The sequence below is a fragment of the Capsicum annuum genome, chromosome 4 (assembly GCF_002878395.1).
Source record: "Capsicum annuum cultivar UCD-10X-F1 chromosome 4, UCD10Xv1.1, whole genome shotgun sequence".
NCBI lineage: Eukaryota > Viridiplantae > Streptophyta > Magnoliopsida > Solanales > Solanaceae > Capsicum > Capsicum annuum.
The window spans coordinates 24,339,075-24,354,353 of NC_061114.1; the positions used below are offsets into that span (position 1 = coordinate 24,339,075).

The 15,279-nt window shown below is 32.1% G+C and overlaps 1 protein-coding gene across 2 annotated transcripts; it reads left to right on the forward strand.

The window, feature by feature from the left end:
- The first annotated feature begins 9,297 nt into the window (after positions 1 to 9,297).
- On the forward strand, positions 9,298 to 14,410 carry LOC107855916 (U-box domain-containing protein 5-like). 2 transcript variants are annotated; one of them, XM_016700923.2, is made up of 6 exons: positions 9,298 to 9,716; positions 10,295 to 10,359; positions 11,223 to 11,408; positions 11,666 to 11,773; positions 12,064 to 13,163; positions 13,451 to 14,410. In XM_016700923.2, exons 2-6 carry the CDS (start codon positions 10,303 to 10,305, stop codon positions 14,220 to 14,222), a joined length of 2,223 nt encoding a protein of 740 aa, XP_016556409.2. In that variant the 5' UTR covers positions 9,298 to 9,716; positions 10,295 to 10,302; the 3' UTR covers positions 14,223 to 14,410. The 2 variants fall into 2 exon arrangements, with proteins under 2 accessions (XP_016556409.2, XP_047267721.1); XM_047411765.1 differs by having other exon boundaries at positions 9,309 to 9,716; positions 13,457 to 14,410.
- Positions 14,411 to 15,279: the final 869 nt, after the last annotated feature.

Here is a 15,279-nt window from a genome sequence, read left to right on the forward strand (position 1 = left end):
TGTTGAAGAAAGTCGTCTCCAAATCCAAACGAGACTGGCATGAGAGAATGGAAGAAGCTTTATGGGCGTATAGGATAATTTACCATACACCAACACAAGCAACTCCATACTCTCTTGCTTTTGGAGTTAAAGCAGTCCTGCCACTTGAGCGTCAAATACCTTCTTTGAGACTAGCTATTCAAGAAGGGCCACCGATGAAGAAAATGCTAAGTTGCATCTTATGGAGTTAGAAGATCTTGATGAGAAGAGGCTGGAGGCTCAACAAAATCTTGAATGCTATCAGGCCTGGCTATCTCATTCTTTCAACAAAAGAGTTGGCTTGAGGTGCTTCCAAGTTGGAGACCAAGTCCTTGCAGTAAGGAGACCCATTATCACTTCTCATAAGTCTGGGGGAAAATTCACCTCAAAGTGGGATAAACCATATGTCGTACAAGAGGCATATTCAAATGGTGCTTACAAGCTTATCGATACAGATGGCATGAGGATTGACCCCATCAATGCCAAGTTCTTAAAGAATTACTGTCCCTAAAGGAAGATAACACCCCTTAAGGCATGAGTATAAACTGCATGTACATTATTTAAGAAACGAGTATAAACTGCATGTGTACTCCTTAAGGAACGAGTATAAATTGCATGAATACTCCTGGCCCGCAAGAGTATAAACTGTGTACGGCTTAAAAAAGAAAGAAATAAAGAAGTTCGCTAGGTTGAAAACCTCAAAATAGGTAGCCTAGGAAAAAGTTAGGACGCAAAAAAAGCTCACCCAGAACTACGTTGTGACTTGATCCTCTTACTGAGGTATGTAGGGGCTTGGAATTTCATTCTAAGTTCAGTTGCATGAGTGTAAAAAAAAATATGTTCCTGCAAGTATCTACCATATGGATACCAAGTATAAAACTATTCTAATTAAATTTTGGACTTACTCTAAATATCGGTGACTCAATGGAGGCAACCCATCGAAAAGAAAGAGAGTTCCTTCAATGGGATTTGGAATGCCAAAGTTCTCCAAGCCTACAGCTAGAAGGATCTCAAAATTTTCATGCCTTAAGGTGGATAAGATTTGTTCATTTGCACCTTAAGTGAGCCTCTAACGAGTTTATCCTTAAAGGATATTGAAATTTTCATGCCTTAAGGTGGACAAGATTTATCCCTTTGCACCTTAAGCTAACCTCTTGCTAGCTTATTCTTAAAAGGATATCAAAATTTTCATGCCTTAAGGTGGACAAGATTTGCACCTTAAGCTGGCCTCTACCGGGTTTATCCTTAAAAGGATATCAAAATTTTCATGCCTTAAGGTGGATAAAATTTATCCCTTTGCACCTTAAGATAGCCTCTCACGAGTTTATCCTTAAAGGATATCAAAATTTCCATACCTTAAGATAGACAAAATTTGTCCCTTTGCACCTTAAGCTGGCCTCTAACGGGTTTATCCTTAAAAAGATTTCAAAATTTCCATGACTTAAGGTGGACAAAATTTGTCCCTTTGCACCTTAAGTTAGCCTCTCACGGGTTTATCCTTAAAGGATATCAAAATTTTCATGCCTTAAGGTGAACAAAATTTGTCCCTTTGCACCTTAAGCTAGCCTCTCACGAGTTTATCCTTAAAGCATATCGAAATTTCCATGCCTTAAGGTGGACAAAATTTGTCCCTTTGCACCTTAAGCTGGCCTCTAATGGGTTTATTCTTAAAAGGATCTCAAAATTTCCATGCCTTAAGGTGGACAAAATTTGTCCCTTTGCACCTTAAGTTGGCCTCTCACGGGTTTATCCTTAAAGGATATCGAAATTTTCATGCCTTAAGGTGGATAAAATTTGTTCCTTTGCTCCTTAAGCTGGCCTCTAACAGTTTTATCCTTAAAAGGATCTCAAAATTTTCATGCCTTAAGGTGAACAAAATTTGTCCCTTTGCACCTTAAGCTGGCCTCTAACAGGTTTATCTTTAAATGATATCGAAATTCCCATGCCTTAAGGTGGACAAAATTTGTCCCTTTGCACCTTAAGCTAGCCTCTAGCAGGTTTATACTTAAAAGGATCTTAAAATTTTCATGCCTTAAGGTGGACAAAATTTGTTCCTTTGCACCTTAAGCTGGCCTCTCTCAGATTTATCCTTAAAAGGATATCAAAATTTTCATGTCTTAAGGTGGACAAGATTTGTCCCTTTGCACCTTAAGCTGAACATTGAAAAGGGTCCATACTTAAAAAAAATCACTGCACCATCTTCAAGTAAAATTGGTCGAACTTAAGGTGACGGAGGCGAACTTAAACTCTCGCACCTTAAGCCGATGTCCACCGTCTTCAAGTAAAATTGATCGGACTTAAGGTGACGGAGGTGAAGTTAAAATTTTGTAGCTTAATCCGATGTCCACCGTCTTCAAGTAAAATTAATCGGACTTAAAGTGACGGAGGCGAAGTTAAACTTTCGCACCTTAAGCCGATGTCCACCATCTTCAAGTAAAATTGGTCGGACTTAAAGTGACGGAGGTGAATTTAAACTCTCGCACCCTAAGCCAATTATTGCATATTGCTATCTGTTTCAATTCTTCGAAAACAAAACAAAAAAAAAACAAGAAAGAAAGCAAAAACACAAATAGAAAGGATGTTACCTATCAAAGCGTTGTGATCTTAAAAGTTGTATATCACCAACTTGGATTGAGACAAGATGCCTTGATGAGAATAAAGCCCTCAAAATCTAGTTTGAGGTGATTAAAACGCCCTTTGGTGGTGATGGTCCCACATCAAGAAATAAATTATTTGGTGAGGCAATCTGAAATCCTCTGTCGGACAGTATATAAGATCGGTTTCAAAAAATCATCTAGAACAATAAAAAAAGTGTTAAAATACAAATTTTGGATATGTTATACATGCATGTTTCGGCATCTATAGAATCAAGCAGATCATAATTTTGGTACTCTCACATTGAGATATAAGTTTTTGGGTGATGTCACGTAAATCTGAAATTGTTGATGCATCAAAACTCAATGTTGATTTCGGAATAACACCTGAAAATATCTTGATTGTATTAAATTATGGACTTTGGATATGTTATAGATATTTGTTTTTAGTTTCACAAGAATCAAGCGGCTTGTGATTTCATCCTTCCTACTTCAAGATATGAAAGTTTTAGTAAAGACGCGCAGATCTGAAATTCTCAGCATGATAAAATTCAGGTCTAACTTCAAAAAATTATCGAGAATTATATTGAAGAAATTTAAATCTAAATTTTTGATATGTTATAGATCTTGAAGTCTGATTTCTGTAATATCAAACAGTTCATAATTTTAATATTTCTACAATTAGATATGAATTTTCTACCACTAACATGTTGTGCTGAAAAAAAAGTGACGAAAATAAGATAAAAGTAGGAGGGAAAGAAATTACCTCAATATTGTTGATTACTTGAAAACCCCAAAATTGATATTGAAAAAGTGGGAAAACTACCTCCTTTTATAGAGTTGTAGGATGAATGTTTTCTTCTCCAATATAAATTCAGATTGAAATAACTTTCATCTCCAAATTCAAATTGGAGATTGTTTCTTTCTCCAATATAAATTCAGATTGGGATGGCTTCCATCTCCAAATTCAAATTGGAGATTGTTTCCTTTTCCCATACAAATTCAAATTGGAGGTTGATTTCTTTCTTTTATACAAATTCAAATTGGAGGTTATTTCCTTCTCCCATACAAAGTCAAATTGAATGTTGTTTCCTTCTCCAATCTAAGTTTAAATCGGAAGAGTTTTATTCCTAGTTAAGTAAGGCAATGAAAAAGTCTTCCAAAACTGTTTGAAATTGAATATCATGCCTCATCAATGGGTCTTAAGTATAGAGATTCGTGAAAAAAAAAATAAGAGAGCTTTGAGAGATAATGTCAATATGGTTCGGCTTTAAAGTTTTTGATTGATGTGTTCTTATATATGGAAAATCGTTGAAGCACGAAGGAAACATGTTTAAATAATCATACTTCAAAGCTAGTCTCTATAATATTAAATGTCTCGACAAGTCTTGAAGTAGGGGACATTTGTGAGCGATGCAATTTTATTAAATTTAAATCCGTACAAAATTCGGATTATATTAAATTCAAAATATATTAGTCCCAAATAAATATTGTGGATTAATATAATTGAATTAATTATTTAAGTCCAAATAGGTATGGATTCAAATAAGGCCCAATATTTATTGGGTTAGTCCATTAATTTGGGCTACAAATGATGAGCCCACTTTACTAAGTTCAAAATATTGTCATATTCTAGAGGCTCAAATAAGCACCACGTGTCAAATGACGTGGCATGTCAAATCAAGTGAAGGAGCCAATAGGACCGTGCCACATGTCAAACTGATGCAGCAGACCCATGAAATAAAAGCCCATAAAAGGCGTCACATCACTTAAATCTGATTGGTCAAAGAAAATCCATATTCATCATGACTCTTCCTTTCCTACAACTATAAATAGGGGTCTCATAATTCAGAAAAAGGACCCCCCAAAACTCTAACAAGTAGCAAGAGAAAGCTCGTGGATCAAACGCGGCAATTTCTCTAAAAAAGCTTAAGCATTCAAATCAAGTTCATCAAGATTCAAGATCAAAACCACAATATTCAAGAACAAACTCAAAAGCCCTTGAATTCAAGCACAAGTCAAGATCAAGTCCCTCAAGTCCGCAAACCAAGTTCAAATTCAAGATTAAGCTTTATCCCTTGAACTAATATTTGAAAAGGCAAATTAGAGGATTCATAGAGATTGTAACACTTATCGAAATCAATAAATTAATTGTTGTAATATTTTTCTTGTCTCGATTATTTATTTTACGACTTCAAAAATTTTATTGTCCAGCAACATGTCTAAATAGAATTATATCTTTTAAATATCATACCTTTTTTTAACTTTATTTCTAGTACTACTTTTTTTCAAAATTCACATAATTCATGTCCAATAGTCTGTTCTCTCTTACCAAAATAGATAGTTTAATACCTTTCTTTAAAATTGTGTTTGAGAATTTTTTTTTTTTCTTATACGACTCTAACTTATTTCTTGAGATTTTTCTTTTACCGTAGAACTAACCAACTCGACTATATTTGTTAAATTTCATATAGTTCATGTCCAATGACATGTTTTCCCGGAAAAAAGTGGTTCAATTTCTTCTTTTCGAATGGTATTTGAGAATTTCTTGCCTTTTTTTTGGTTAACGGGATTTTCTTATAAGCATTATATAGTTGCAGACATAGAGTTAATAGTAGTGTTTCGAGCACTCGATAATGCACTATCGGTTATTAAAACAAGCTAACTTATTACAAGTAATCCTTGATACTAGTTTAGTAGAAGTAGCTCCTTGTTAATCTGCCCTACTCAGTGGTACTTAATATGGGCAAAAAGTGAGCAACACGGTAGAACTAACTAATAGTCTATTTAGCTAAATTTTTATAATCAGCTTATTTTAAGAAGTATTTTTCAAAAAAGGTATTTTTGATGAAAAATAATTAGTGTTTGATCAATAAATTTAGAAAACACTTTTGAGCGACAATTAATATTTAACCAAAATTTTAAAACTGTTTTCAAGTATATACTCTCTCCCTCCCAAATTATCCGTTCCAAATTAAGATGACATATTGATTAAGAAAAATAATTCATAAAATGCCTAGTTTATCATAACATCCCTATTAAATGATGTTTACATTTTAATTTGAAAAAAATTAATTAATGCAAAGGGTAAAACATGGAAAAAAAATTTGTCTCTTCTTAATTAATTAAAAAAGACAAGTAAAATAAAAAATCAAATTAAAAAATGTGGGACGGAGGGAGTATTTTCTCAAAAGTGCTTTCAGAGAAAAACTATTTTTTTAAGCTAGTGGAAAACTGTTGTTCTAACCCAAAATCACTTATTTTCTTTCATAAGTAGCAAAATCTTTATTTTTTTAAAATAAGCACTTTTTGTTTTTTAAAAAAAAAAAGGTATTTTAAGGAAAAAATATGGTTGACCAAATATGCTATAACTCGAATATATTCTTTAATCAAACAACAACAACAATAAATTCGATTCGATGCATTCTCACATAGTTGGGTCTATGAAGGATAAAATGTACGCAGTCCATATCACTATCTCCGAAGAAGTAAAGAGGTCATTTTTAATAGACCCCCGGCTCAAGACAAAGGACAAAGTATTCTTTAATCTAACGTACTTATTTAATGGATATTTAGTATATTGAATTAAAAAAAATGAGATATTTGAAATGTATATTTTATAATATACGTATAAATTATTTGAATAAATGTATGTTTTCAATTTTAACCTAGACCTTCTAAAAAGCCTTTTGATGGACGATTTTTATCATTAACAAATTTCAAAATTATTTTTCCTTATTGAATTGGTAGAAAATACTTTACTTCTAATATTAAGTGATACTTATAGCCTATTTGTTAAGTTTATAATTTGCTTATTTTAAGAAATGTCTTTTTTAAAAGTGTTTTTTGAAAAAAATACTTTTGTAAGAAATTGTTTGTTTTTGTTCAATAAATTTAAACAAGCCTGGGGATATTTAGTATATTAAATTCAAGAAAATGAGATATTTGAAATGTATATTTTATAATATACGTATAAATTATCTGAATAAATGTTTTCAATTTTAACCTAGACCTTCTTAAAAATGCCTTCTTCCTTTTGAAGAAGGAGTTTTATCATTTGATTGTTTTATCCTAAAATAACAAATTTCAAAATTATTACTCCTTATTGAATTGGTAGAAAATATTTTACTTCTAATATTAAGTGTTACTAATAGCCTATTTGTTAAGTTTATAAATTTGCTTATTTTAAGAAATGTCTTTTTTTAAAGTGTTTTTTTTTTAAATACTTCTGGTAAGAAATTGTTTGTTTTTGTCCAATAAATTTAAACAAGCATTATTGAGCAGCAATTAGTGTTTGATTAAGCTTTTAAAAGTGTTTTTAATGTATTTCTCAAAAATATATTTTTTAGCTTATTAAAAACTATTTCTGCTACTCTCCAAAAACACTTATTTTCTCTCAAAAACTTGGTCAAACACCTTAATTTTTTAAATAAGTACTTTTAAGAAAAAAAAACTTGACCAAACAGGCTATAATATAAATTTTAAACTTTATATGATTACATAACAGGTACAATAATATACCCAGTGAACTTACATAACAATCCTAATAACATATCTGGTGAACTTCTGCTTGTCTAGAGAATAATAGAGTATAAATAGACATTACCACTACCTTGAGAAGTTAGAGACTGTTTCCAAAAGTTTTGCAAAAAGAAACACTCACAACAACAAAAGCTATCAATACATAACAATACCAATATTCAATAATTCACCCTTAATCAGCAGTCTCATATTCGAGCTCTAAATATAGATAAAATTTCATTGAAATTTTTTTTTTTTTTTTTTAGAATGAATCTTGCAGTGTACGATTGAAATTATCTCACTATAATATAATATGGGACACTAAATAAGAAAAAAGAAAACAATACCCAAGGAGATTGCAATTTTTGTAGGGTCCGTTGGTTCCCTCTACAACACGAGCATTCAAGAGAGTCTGCTGCTTTTTGTTCCTTTCATATTTATTACATACATTTTCTTATGGTAGTCTCTATTGTTTGGCTTCTTTCTCTCGAGTCTCCGATGACCTTAAAGTTACTGCCTTTACCTCTTTGACGTAACATCTCTTTTTCTGTGTGATTTTGGCATTTTCTACTAGTCTTTTAGTTTGTACTCTTTGAAGGAATGTGTGTTGTAATCTCTTCTTTTTAATTTATTTTATTATGACTTGATATGTAAGTTAAAAATTTTAAAAAATCTCCAATATATCAAAATATCTTTTAATCTTAGAGTTTATTTAGTTGAAAATAAGTTATCATGAGATAAATTATTCAACCATATATATAAAAAAAAATAGCTTATCACATCACTATTTATCATGATTATAAATAGTGGGTATTTAATTAAAGGGAAAAAGGACAGAAACGACACTTCAAATTAAACTATTTCCACAAAAATGATCATGAGATTTAAATTTCACTTTCTAGCCATTTCAATTTGTTGACTTGTTTTATACTGTTTCTATACAACTTCTATACTGTGTCTATACATATCTTATACTAGCCCATTTAAAAAAAATGAGCTACTTTCCTTTTTAATTTGTTTTAAAAAGAATGATCCCTTTTCTTTTTTTAACAATATTTTAATTTTAACTTTCCACATGATATGTTTAGTACCACAAGATTAAAGGATATTTTGATACATTTGACACAACTTTAATTTAAGGTCACAAGATTCAAAAGTTATCTTCTTTTTTTTAAACTTTGTATCAAGTTAAAGTAGCTCATTCTTTTTAAAACGGAGGGAGTACATATAAATATATCATACGAAAATTATACAATTTTGATACATAATTTATACAATAATTATATATTTTTTTACACATTTTATACAATAATTATATAATTTTTATACATTTTCTATATATTTTATATATATATATATTTACACATATACATATTTGATACATATATCTTATATAGATACATATTCTATATAACAATTATATCTTTTTTATATAATTATATTTAATTATTATTCTAAATAATAAAAAAATAGAATATTTTTTCAGTTAAAAAATTATAACAAAAAAATTAAAATATTTTTAAAAGAGCTGAATGATTCAAGTTAAAAATTGTATCAGCATTGTATATGGACTGTATCAATATTATATATGGATTATATCTAAACTACATGGAATAAAATGATCCAAATTAAGAAATGATTATAAAGTGAAAATAGTATACCCGACTGATCACTTTTTAAAAATATATCAAACTTAACCTATTTATTTTGAAAAGTGCTATAAAATATCCTTTTTCCTTTAAGCAATTCTTTTCGTTGTTTTTACTCCAATAAAATACAGAAAAAGTAATCTTATACTTTAAAAATTGAAATTAAAGTGTTAGCTAAAAAAAAAGAAAGAAATATCCTGTTTTAAACAAATTAAAAAAAAATGAACAAACAAATTAAAATAGAGTTGTTAGCAAAATGCAAATAAAAATGAGTTTCTTGCTTGTGGGGTTTCGATAAAGTAGGTTTTGACATGAGAATTTCTATAAAAAAAATTATTTTATTTTAATAAAAATAATAGTATTTGGTCATAAAAATTATTTTTGAAAAAAATTACTTTTATAATATTTCTTTCATAAAATTTTAAAAATAATTTTAATTTATATTTATATTTATATTCAAACATAATGTGAACTCCAACTTTAATTTTAATTCTAACAGTAAAAAAAATTATTTTCGTGAAGAAACGGGGCCTAAATGCGTTTCCCGATTGTGGGGTTTCTTGTTCTTGCCCCACCAACTGAATTATGAAATGACTTCTATAATATTTGAACTGTGAGTACAAAAAATTGCATTTTTCTAAAGAAAACAAAACTCTCTTTTGAACCCCAAGTTTTGAAAATTTTCTGGAAATTTATGAGTTCTGAAATGTGAATTTTGCGTCAGTTTTGAAGTTCTGCAGTACTGAATATACTGCTGAAACGGTGGATATAGCTACCTCGTACATGTTGTAGCTGATGGAAGGTAACAAGTAATTAGTCAGGGTGTGCGAAAGCTGGTCCGACACCACGTTTATCAAAAAATAAACTGCTGAAACTGTGTTAAGTTTGTTTCTCATCTTAAGCAGAGAAGGGGTTCTGTATTTTTCTCCTCTAGGTAAGAATTCTTGAAATTTTTTGTCAGTTTAGTTCTTGGTAACTATGGAAAATTATCACTTTTTTAAAATTCTAAAATTTAATGGTCAGTTGTTGTAATCTTTGTTTACAATATCCTCTGGAGAGGTTGTAAACTTGTAATGGAAGAGATTTGGTTATCTATTGTAAACTTGTAATGGAAGAGATTTGGTTATGTATTGAGAAATGAACAGTTCTGATTGCTTATATTTTCCCTCTCTTTCTAGATTAATTTGAGGAGTATTTGAAAAAAAAAAATAAGTTGAAGAATTTTGTTGCCAGAAATTTGTCTATCATTTTAAATTCAAGGCTACATCAGCATGTGTTTTAATATTGAACCTATGTCTTTATCCTGATAAAGAATCATAGTAAGCCTAAACTTTTGTTTTTCATTGGGAACTGAAATCATTTGGCCTTCTGGTTTCATGATCCCCTGCCCCCTGGCCTTTGTATTTCTATTTTCTCTTGATAATATGTAGTTCTACTATGTTAACTGATCAAAAGAAAAAAAAACTAGTAGTGTGTTAAATTGGACACTTAGTTTTCTGCCCTTTTTGCCAGAAATTATCATGTGGATGGATGCCGCTGAAGTAAGTGAGACACCGCTGTATTATCATGCTATTAAGGTACATTATTCTAAGCTTCTCTCTTTCTCACTGTGTTGTAGTTCCTTATTTGCATTCCCCAGGGGTGAGAAATTAAGAAAATTTTGCTCCTAGATTTTTAGTGTAATGAGAAGTCTTACTCTAAAGTTGGCTTGTCTTAGTACAAGTTATTAGATACATAGAAGAGGGATTTTTACAGTAATTGGAGATTTCAATAGTCCTAGTTAAAATAGCACCAAAAGGGTGCACCCAAGAGTGTGGCCAAGTGGTCAATTAAGTGGGTTGAGAACCCAAGGTCTCGGGTTCAAATCCCAGCAAAGACAAAAGACACTAGGTTGATTCTTCCCATCTATCCTAGTCTTGGCAGACAGAGTTACCTAATATTAAAAAATAAAGGCACCAAAGGGTGTGGCCTAGTGGTCAATGAAGTGGATTGAGAACCATGAGATCTCAGGTTCAATTCACAAAAGCAAAATTCTAGGAGATTTCTTTCCATTTGTTCAAGCCTTGGCCAAGGTATGGATAGAGTTACTTGACAGCTGTGCTGGTGGAGGTAACAGGTGCCCTGTGGAACTAGTTGAGGCGCGCTCAAGCTGACCCGGATACCACGGTTGTCAAAAAGAATTAGTCCTAGTTAGAATTCCATGAGGGGAACTGTAAAGTTATTAAAATTAAAAGGTTCTTGCTTCTTTGGAAAATTCTACTGGTTGGGATTTTTGTCGTTGAAATATTGTGAGTTTTCTAAATGCAATGATGTATCTATCAATTCCTGGATATTTCCTTGTCATTTCTCCTGTACCATGGTACCGTTTGCTTTAAGCTTTAAACTTATATTTCCCTTTTCTATATAACTCAATATCTCCTGTTGGTTGTGATGATGACAGGTGCATCATCAAATGTGCATGGAGTTATTTCAGTTTGTAACTAGAGTTTCAGTATTACTTCCTGAAATTGAAGCAGCTCGTCCGGGATGTTCTTCTGGAAGAGAGGCACTTTGCCGGTTGAACATTGAAATTGACAAAGCCAACAAACTGCGTCAGCACTGCAGTGAATCTAGTAAGCTGTACTTGGTATGCATTCTGGAACAAGCTAAGCCAACCAAGTTTTTTTAAGTGTTTCTGTTAGATTTATCTCCCCATTAATTGGAGATATATTTGGGATGATAGAGGCACGTTCATAGCACTGTCATTCCTACTTCTAATATAGTTCTTCGGTTTATGCAATTATGTGTATGTATGATACCAATATAGTACTTCTAAACACTATGAATGTACTATGATGATAGTTGTCTTCATTCACTGAACAACAATCTGTATCGTGTTTCCAGGCATTAACTGGAGATTCTATACTTTCACGATGTGAGAAATCAAGAAACTTGCTTGAGCAAAGCTTATTCCAGGTGCAAAATATGGTTCCAGTATTGTTAGCTGCAGAGGTCAGTCAGGAAACATTTGTTTGAGAGATTCATCTGTGCATATTTTCTATTCCAGTGGTCTTGATTGCATAGTTCTTGATGTGTTTCAGTTATAAGGGTATATCCAAGCCTGTGGTGCATGCTAGTTAGTAGATTTTTTAACTAAATGACAAAGTCAGTGCTGCGAATTTAACTGCTCATTATGTTTCATCTTCTCTCTGCATGGTTTATTCCTTTTTTTTTTTTTTTCCTTCTCTATTTGCTTGGTGTCCTGTGGCAATTCACTTGAATGAAAAAAATACTGGCTTCAGATTTCACAACTGATTGCCGAACTGAGGGGTGCAATATTCAGCTTGGACCCATCTGAAGAGGAGGCAGGGAAGGTTATAAAGGAATTACTTCATTGTTATGCAAGTAGTACAGATTCAGCTGAAGAACATGCCTTTGAGGCAATTCAAGTTGCTATGTGCAAGCTTCATATCACAACTCTAAAATCTCTTTTAATGGAGAAAAGATCCATAAAAAAGCTGCTAGGTAGAGTTGGTGAGGGTGAGACAAAAAGGAGGATTTTATTGTTATTTCTGAAGCTCCTTAATAAGCTTGAAAAATCAATTGTGACAGAGCAAACAGAGAATGATTCTCTTCAGCAGGAAGACTCTCGTTTGAGATATCGACTTGATGATGCTGAAGTGGACGTTCTGAGGAGCTCTCTACCACCAGATGAGTTTAAATGTCCTTTGTCTTTGAGATTGATGTATGATCCTGTTGTAATTGCATCTGGACAAACTTATGAAAGATTTTGGATTCAGAAATGGTTTGCTGAAGGTAATGATACATGTCCAACAACTAGAAGGAAATTGGCGAACTTATCTTTGATCCCGAATCACACAATGAAGGACCTAATATCAAGGTGGGGTGTAACACATGGAGTCACCGTTACCAACCCCTACATGGAGGCTGCAGGAGCTCACCTATTGGAATCTCGTTCTAATTCGATCGCTAGCTTGAGCAGCTCAATCAATAATCTACCTCTTCCTATAGACTTCAGCAATTCATCTCTTGGATCTTCAGATGCTGGTCCTGTGTCCTATGCTAAGACACTAAACAACTTTGATGCAATCTTAGAGGAAACCAGTGACAGTATTCACAAAGTTCAATCTGGTATAGGCATTCAAGATATGGACCTGAATCCGTTGACCAGGCTCAGTTCACTTTCTTGGGGGTCACAGTGCATCTTGGTCGGAAAAATTAGTAACCTTTTCAAACATAACGATCAATCTTGCAGTTGGATGTCATCCGAGGATTTTGTTCCAGCAATGATTAGATTTCTGAAAGATGCACATGATTTAAATGATCTAAATGCCCAAATACTGGGATGTCTATCATTGTCAATGGTTTTGCAGAAATGCAGGTATCCTCTCTGCTCCCCCGTGTGTGTGTATGGTTGAGTTATTAATTTTTGTGAAATTGTTTCCAAGTTCTGACTACCCTTTTTAAGGTAAGCCTTAATAGACTGTGGGAATGAATTTGTTCCAGCTTAAGGTGCTTCAGAAAAAAAAAAAAAAAACACAGTCCTGCTTAACGTTTAATGATGCAAGCTCAAGTTGTCCGTGGTTTCATTTGCTTTATGGGTTCTCTTGCTCTTTTAGTCTTGTGTTTTTTTCCTCACACTATTCCTACATGAGTTCTTTGTATTAGGAACAGTTTGCCATATTTGAATGACGATACTTTTGCACTTTTGGTATCATTTATTGGAACGGAGGTTTCCAAAGAAGCCCTTTCTGTATTGAAGGTGTTGTCCAGCCACCAATATTGTCAACAAAAAATCGCTGCCTCAGGTGCTCTGACTCCCATTCTAGATATGCTTGATGACGAGAACAGAGAATTGCAGCAACGAGCCATCAAAATATTACGTAACTTGTCCGTGAACAGCAGAATTGTTTCCTTGATTACACCTAAAGAAATCATTCCCAAGTTGATCCCTTTTCTAGAAGATACAGCTCTAGCAAGAGATACTCTTATTATTTTGAAAAATCTGTGCATCACTGAAGATGCTGCATCTTCCATGGCTGAGACCGATGGATGCATTCCTTCAATAGTGAAACTACTCAACAGTGAAAGTCTGGAGGATCAGGAGCATGCAGTGGCTCTTCTTCTCTCTTTGTGCTCTCAATGCGTTCAGTACTGTCAGTTAGTCATCGATACGAATGAACGGGTGTTTTCTGATCTCGACACTATATGTTCCAATGGAAATAGCAAAGGGAAGGCATTGGCTTTCAAGTTACTGAGCCTGTTTAGTAATGATGGAGAATCTTCAGGTGCAGATGTTGACATCTTGAACGGCTCTACCATTGACTATATGCAGCAGAAATCTAGTTCAAAGGCACCAGGATTACTCCGGAAGTTATTCTCGAAACAAGGCTCTGCTGCTAAAAGTAAGAATAGATGCTCAAAGACTCTGTTGTGCTGATTTCTTGTAAATAAACATATACAGGATTGCATCATGTGAAGTGTAAAATATCTCTACTTCCTCTAGTTTTTGTTAGTATTGAGAAGTATTTAGTAGCTGTATAGCATCTTCCAATACAGTTTTGTTTAAGAGATTTTCTTGAACACTAGACTGTCCAACATTATATTAAAGTTGTGTTTTTTATTTAACTCAACTGATTTGGGTTAAAAAAGGAACTGCTATTTCATTTGTATATATATTCATATAGCAAACTTTATCTAAAATACAAAATACAACTTGCTATTATTCGTAATTATGAAATAGTTGTTATGAAAGTCCTAATTATGAACATAACTATGCTATTTATGAAACTTCCCACATCATATGTAGCCAATGTATCAACTGTATGCAACTGACTTTATTCGATATAAGATATAAATACAATGAGAGCAATTACATGCAACCTTTTTCACTTTTTTTCTTTTCTATTTTTGTTGTCTTTTTTCTTTTTCTTTTTTCACTCTCTTCTATCTTTAACTTCTATTTTCCTTTCTTTCTTTTTTTTTCAAGTTTTTTCTTTTTTCTTTTTTTGTTTTAAGGTAATTTTTGCTCATTTTTTTCTTTTTCGCGTTTTCCCTTCTTTTTTAAATTTTTCTATTTTTTTCGTACTTTTTCCTCAATTTTTTTCTTGTGTGTTTTCCTTCTTTTTTTTCTTTTTCTTTTTCCTATTTTCGTTTCATTTTCTAACTTCTTTTTCTCTTTCTTTTTTGAATTTTTTCTTTTCTTTTTTATATTTTTTTTGTATTTTAAAAAAATATGATTACCTCGAGCATAAATTATGAATGATAACGAAAATAACACAATTACTTATTGTATTTGTATTCGCACCATATTTATATTTTTGTATTCGCTGACACAATTTTATTTGTATTTCTATTTTATAGTTCGCACTTATATATATATATGTACTTAATTAGAAAGAGAGACAATGAATTGTAACTCCTTTCACTCCTCTTCTACTAGGGATCATTTGAATTTTAATTAATTAAATCTTAGGCTAAATAAGATAATTAAGAGC